We start from the raw sequence: 6,549 nt of genomic DNA, 5'->3' as shown, positions 1-6,549 counted from the left end.
ATTGTTGTTTTTCCTTTAATGTGTGACATTTTTTTTTTCTGCTTGTCCTCCACTTTGTGCCATGAAACTCTCTGATAGTTACAAAGTATTTCACTACTTTTGTTAACTTATTCTTTTTTTTTTTTGCAAGTGACTCTCAAGAACAGGTTGCCACACATAAAGTCAGTGCTCAAGAGATGTTTTATTCACCAGAGTTCCTCACAATGTGTACTTCAAACACATCCTCAGGGGCTTTGGCTGAGGCCATCTGCTAGTTTTGAAGACCAGATTTCAGTGTGTTGGTGACTGGACTCATGCATATTCTGTCCTGTGTTTTGCAGCTCCTCCTACAACAAAGAATCTTCCTCTTAGAATTTAGAAGGAAGTCCAAGTCTTTTGTGTTTTATTATCTTTACACCAGTTCTGCTTTGGCTATGCTCCTTTTGTTTCAGCTGCTGCTGTCTCCTGGGTGAGGCAGTGAAGTGGACCCATTCTTCCATCACTGTTTATTGAGAAATGCAGAAACATTTGTACAGAAACCACTATGGGTTCAATAGATTTCCTGGTAGAGAAGTAGATAAACCAGCCAGACAAAGACGTTTTGAAATGAGATGTTATCATGTAGCCAACAACTGCAAATTTCCAAGAGCTCTCGGTTGAAAATATAATTGTGGCTTTCAAAAATCTCATGAGAAACATCTGAGCTAGAATGATTTTCAGAGGGCTCGCTCAGAACGCTAAGATTTTGCTCGGATGATCTCTGTCGACTCCTGAAAACAAAAATAAAAGTTTCTGAAATACCATAATCTTTTATAAAGACATCTTAACAACTTTCAATATAAATAACTTATGTTAAATATAAAGTATGCAATCATATATAAATGATATATATTTCTTTTTTTTGAGACGGAGTTTCGCTTTTGAATGATATATATTTCTTTCTTTTTTTTTTTTTTTTTTTTTTTTTTCAACAAATAAGATGTTTAATTTTATTTAAAGAAATACAGGAGGCAAGCAGACCAGAGCTAGTATGGCTATTCCACAAAGTCGTCAGGGTTGCAGACTCCTTCTGTATTTCTGCTCCATGATCCATAACACCCAGATACCATTCTCAAAGTCCCCATGAGAGTATCGGAGCTCCAGCTTAGATGTCCACATTGTAGGCAGGGAAAAAAAGACAGGAAAAATGGATTTCATAAATCTCCTACTCATATAAATACCACTTCTATCTTGTTGACCTGCAAGGAAGGCTGGGATAGTTTTTCTGCCCAGAAATTTGTTACTAAAAAAGAGAAAATAGATATAGGGTAGGAAAAAAGCAGTGTGTATCACAAACTCTCATCATTTTTCATTGCAAAATAGTCTATAATATCAGTTCTTATTTTGTTTACTTCAAAAGCAATATATTCAGGTTTTAAAAAAATTCCTAGATTTATTAGACTTTGGATCTTAGACTTTGTTAAAAATCACTTCACACCTTGCCCCACTTCTCTAACAGCTGTGCTCAATAATACACTGATTAAATCCACTGGGTTTTTTTTTTTTTTTTAACAGTATGAATTTCCTCCTATAGCAATAATGGATGAGATTTAAATGACAGCTTTCTCACATTCATTATGGCATACAGTGCCCCCCAACCAAGTCATCTAGGATGTGTTGATATTCATTACACTCATAAGTACTCTCCTATTTTCATTACACTCATAAGTACTCTCCTCTCATGCAAATTCTCTAAAATAATACTAGTGAAAATGGTAGCTAATATTTGTAGTATGCTATGTTCAAGGCACCATTCTAAGAGCTTTTACATGTAATAACTTACATAATACTTCCAAGAATCTTATAATAAAAGTAATATACTTAGGTCTACCTTAAAATGATTAAACCAAGGTAGAGGTTAAATATCATGATACATATAACAAAAAGATCAACTAGTAGAGCTAAGATAATGTTGAAAAAGATATTTGTTTTCAATATGGCTAAAGGGCTTCCTACATTTACTATATTAAAACTATTCTCCGATTTGCTAATGTTTAATAGGTTTCCAGTAATGATAGGTTTTTCTATATGAATGACACTAACATTTTCTTTCTCTCACATAAATTATCTGATGCTGTGATTTGAGGCAAATGTGTGCCCATATTCACATTTGTGAGAATTCTTTGCTGATAACAACCAGAGAACCTCTTCATAGTGATCTCAAAGAATCAGAGAATTCACATGTAAACTTGCGAGCCATGACTAAAGTCAATCCCACATTCCTTATATTCAAAAGATTTCTCACTGATATGAATTCTCTGATGTTGAGTTAGCTGTGAACCACGAGTAAAGGCCTTTCCACATTCCTTACATCGATATGGTTTCTCACCAGTATGAATTCTCTGATGCCGAGAAAGATGTGAGCTCTGAGTAAAGGCCTTTCTACATTCTCTGCATTCATAGGGCTTCTCACCAGTATGGATTCTCTGATGTAGAGTAAGCTGAGAGCCATGACTAAAGGCCTTACCACACTCCTTGCATTCATAGGGTTTTTCTCCAGTGTGAATTCGCTGATGTTGAGTCAACTGTGAACCACGAATAAAGGCTTTCCCACATTCCTTACATTGATATGGTTTCTCACCAGTATGAATTCTCTGATGTTGTATAAGTAGTAAGCCACGCGCAAAGGCCTTTCCACATTCATTACACACATAGGGTTTCTCACCAGTGTGAAGTCTTTGATGTTGGGAAAGATGTGAACTCTGAGTAAAGGCCATTCTACATTCTTTACATTCATAAGGTTTCTCACCAGTATGGATTCTCTGATGTTGAGTAAGCTGTGAGCCACGAATAAAAGATTTCCCACATTCCTTACATTCATAGGGTTTCTCACCCGTGTGAATTCGCTCATGTTGAGTAAGTTCTGAGCCACGACTAAAGGTTTTTCCACATTCTTTACATTCATAGGGTTTCTCACCAGTATGAATCCTCTGGTGTCGTGTAAGGAGTGAGCCACGATTAAACGCCTTTCCACATTCCTTACATTGATAGGGTTTCTCACCAGTATGTATTCTCTGATGTTGAGTAAGTTGCGAGCCATGACTAAACATCTTTCCACATTCCTTACATTCATAGGGCTTTTCATTGGTGTGAATTCTCTGGTGTTGAGTAAGTTGTGAGCCACGGATAAAGGCCTTCCCACATTCTTCGCATTTATAGGGCTTTTCACCAGTATGAATCCTCTGATGTTGCATCAGTAGTGAGCCCCGAATAAAGGCCTTTCCACATTCCTTACATTCATATGGTTTTTCCCCATTATGAATTTTCTGATGTTGAGAAAGCTGTGAGCCACAAATAAAAGCTTTTCCACATTCCTTACATTCATAGGGTTTCTCACCAGTATGAATTCTCTTATGCAGAATAAGTTGTGAGAGCTGAGTAAAGACCTTCCTACATTCTTTACATTCATAGAGCTTCTCACCAGTATGAAGTCTCTGGTGTAGTGTAAGTTGTGAATTCTGAGTAAAGGCCTTCCCACATTCTTTACATTCATAAGGTTTCTCACCAGTATGAACTTTTTGATGTCGGGTAAGTTGTGAGCTACGAATAAAGGCTTTCCCACATTCTTCACATTTATATGGTTTTTCACCAGTATGAATTCTATGATGTAAAATAAGTTGTGAGCTTTGAGTAAAGGCCTTCCCACATTCCTTACATGCATAGGGTTTCTCACCAGTATGAAGTCTCTGATGAAGACTGAGTTGTGAATCACGACTAAAGGCCTTCCCGCATTGCTTACATTCATAAGGTTTTTCACCAGTATGAATACTTTGATGTTGTGTTAGGTGTGAGGCTCGTCTGAAGGCTTTCCCACATTCCTTACATTTATAGGGTTTCTCAGTAGAATGACATCTTGAATGTTGAGATAAGTAAGTATGCTGGTTGAAAATGGACATTTTGTCATATATGATCATCCCTTGCCTGAAATATTCCTTCCGATTTTCTTGTTGCTTCTCCCTCTTGCCTTTGGCTTCCAAATAATCCCTGGAATTGGACTCTTCAAGATCACAGTTTTCAAGTCTGTCACTCATTTCCCATTGAGATAATTGTGTTTCATAAGTGTTCTTTTCTGGAGATAAGTCCTTACTTGCACACCTTGAAGGCAAGTCTAGTGATACCAAGTTGCTATAGTTCTCCAACATCACATCTCTATACAAATCTCTCTGAGCAGAGTCCAGGCATTCCCACTCTTCCTGAGAGAAGTCAATGGCAACATCCCTGAACATCACTAATTTCCGAGCCATGGTTTTTAGAGCTGTAAGAAATGATCAGTCCTCTTCTGGGTTCCTATCTTAGGAAAGCACAGAGTCTGGAGAATGCAGAGCTTGGATATTGCTACTGAAACAGCCATTCTTTCTCCTCTGGGCTCTTGACAGAGGTGCAGTTCAGGGTGCAAGATCTGGCGCCCGGGTTCCAAGCCCAATTTCAGGTTCGCCAGCCCAGCAAGTGCGGAGCCAAGCTCTTCCACAGACGCGGCCCTCTCCCCCACGCGATGCCTCCCTGAATGATATATATTTCTATAAAACTTATTTACAAACTCATATAGATGCGAAGAAGATAAGCTACCATGAGTAAAATAAAGCACATATTACACCATAAATATTTCAGGGTGAGATTGGTCAAACTATGCCTCACAGAACAAATCTGACCCGCAGCCTGTTTTTGTATTGCCTGCAGACAAAGAATTGGTTTTTACATTTTAAATGAACTACTTTTAAAAAGAGTATGTAGCTCCCAAAGGCAACATATTTAATAGCTGTCCCTTTACAGAAAAAGTCTGCTCAGCATTCATGTAAAAGGTAATGTTTCTTAAGCAGCAATTATCTATTAAAACAAATCTTATATATTTCAGAAACATGAAGTGGAAGCTTAAAAATACCTTGCTCAAATGGGGAAAGGACTCCCTATTTAATAAATGGTGCTGGGGAAACTGGCTAGCCATATGCAGAAAACAGAAACTGGACCCCTTCCTTATACAAAAATTAACTTAAGAAAGATTAAAGACTTAAATGTAAAACCCAAAACCATACAAACCCTAGAAGAAAACCCAGGCGATACCATTCAGGACATAGGCATAAGCAAAGACTTTATGAATGTAACACCAAAAGCAATTTCAACAGAAGCCAAAATAGACAAATGGGATCTAATCAAACTAAAGAGCTTCTGCACAGCAAAAGAAACTCATCAGTGTGAACAGGCAACATACAGAATGGGAGAAAATTTTTGCAATCTATCCGTCTGACAAAGTTTAATATCCAGAATCTATAAGGAACTTAAATTTACAAGAAAAAAACAAACAACCCCATCAAAAAGTGGGAAAAGGATGTGAACAGACACTTCTCAGAAGAAGATATTAACGTGGCCAACAAACGTAAAAGAAAGCTCATCATCACTGGTCATCAGAGAAATGCAAATCAAAACCACAATGAGATACTATCTCATGGCATTAGAATGGCAGTTACTAAAAAGTCAGGAAACAACAGATGCTGGTGAGGCTGTGGAGAAATTACGAACACTTTTACACTGTTGTTGGGAGTATAAATTAGTTCAACCATTATGGAAGACAGTGTGGTAATTCCTCAAGGATCTAGAACAAGAAATACCATTTGACCCAGCAATACCATTACTGGGTATATACACAAAGGATTATGAATCATTCTACTATAAAGACACATGCACACATGTAGCACTATTTACAATAGCAAAGACTTGGAACCAACCCAAACGCTCATCAATGACAGACTGGATAAAGAAAATGTGGCACATATACACCATGGAACACTATGCAGCCATGAAAATGGATGAGTTCGTGTCTTTTGCGGGGACATGGATGAAGCTGGAAGCCATCATTCTCAGCAAACTAACACAGGAACAGAAAATCAGACAACACATGTTCTCACTCATAAGTGGTAGTTGAACAATGAGAACACATGGACACAGGGAGGGGAACATCACACACTGGGGTCTGTCAGGGAGTGGGTGGCAAGGGGAGGGAGAGCATTTGGACAAATACCTAATGTATGCGGGGCTTAAAGCCTAGGTGATGGGTTGATAGTTGCAGCAAACCACCATAACACATGTATCCCTATGTAACAAACCTGCATGTTCTGCACATGTATCCCAGAACTTAAAAATTTTAAAAAAGCTTGCTCAAAGTTGTTTCATTGATAATAATCTTATATCAGTGTCTTTAATATTTCAGTGTCTTTAATATTTCACTTCATGTAACTTCTATGAGAGTCAAGTAGTGAAACATTATTAGTTCTGAAGGAGTAAGTTGTGACTAATGAGCAAGAGACTTGTAATCTGATTAAAAGAAATGTCAGTTCAGGTCAAGAAAATAGCTAAAGTAACATTGAATTAGTGTATTATGCTCTGGTGATTGTTGAACTTTGGGTGGGTTTATACTCAGATATTTTTAATTCAACCATCCACCAAAACGTATTAATGTAAGATGACAATCTTGCACAGCTCAGCTTGGATGCTGAAGTCAGCAGGTCTCTGCTTCCCGCCAGCTGCCCACACTTTACA

The 6,549-nt window shown here is 37.7% G+C and overlaps 1 protein-coding gene across 4 annotated transcripts; it reads right to left on the bottom strand.

Moving 5' to 3' along the window:
• Positions 1 to 1,040: 1,040 nt before the first annotated feature.
• Positions 1,041 to 4,441, bottom strand: LOC116467528 (zinc finger protein 420). Of its 4 annotated transcripts, none has more exons than XM_058438043.1 (2): positions 2,486 to 4,441; positions 1,041 to 1,261 (listed from the first exon to the last, which is right to left on the bottom strand). In XM_058438043.1, the coding sequence occupies exons 1-2, from the start codon at positions 4,260 to 4,262 to the stop codon at positions 1,188 to 1,190; spliced, it is 1,851 nt and encodes a 616-aa protein (XP_058294026.1). In that variant the 5' UTR covers positions 4,263 to 4,441; the 3' UTR covers positions 1,041 to 1,187. The 4 variants fall into 4 exon arrangements, with proteins under 4 accessions (XP_058294026.1, XP_032007157.1, XP_058294025.1 ...); XM_058438042.1 differs by having other exon boundaries at positions 1,055 to 1,122; positions 2,348 to 4,441; XM_058438044.1 differs by having other exon boundaries at positions 1,062 to 1,122.
• Between the last annotated feature and the right edge of the window lie 2,108 nt (positions 4,442 to 6,549).

The sequence above is a fragment of the Hylobates moloch genome, unplaced genomic scaffold, assembly GCF_009828535.3.
Source record: "Hylobates moloch isolate HMO894 unplaced genomic scaffold, HMol_V3 SCAFFOLD_4, whole genome shotgun sequence".
NCBI classification, from domain to species: Eukaryota; Metazoa; Chordata; class Mammalia; order Primates; family Hylobatidae; genus Hylobates; species Hylobates moloch.
This window is presented reverse-complemented; position numbering and strand designations above follow the sequence as displayed.

Bases quoted from the DNA above. Each gene is read 5' to 3' on its own strand.
- LOC116467528 (XM_032151266.2), bottom strand. From the start codon at position 4,262: ATGGCTCGGAAATTAGTGATGTTCAGGGATGTTGCCATTGACTTCTCT.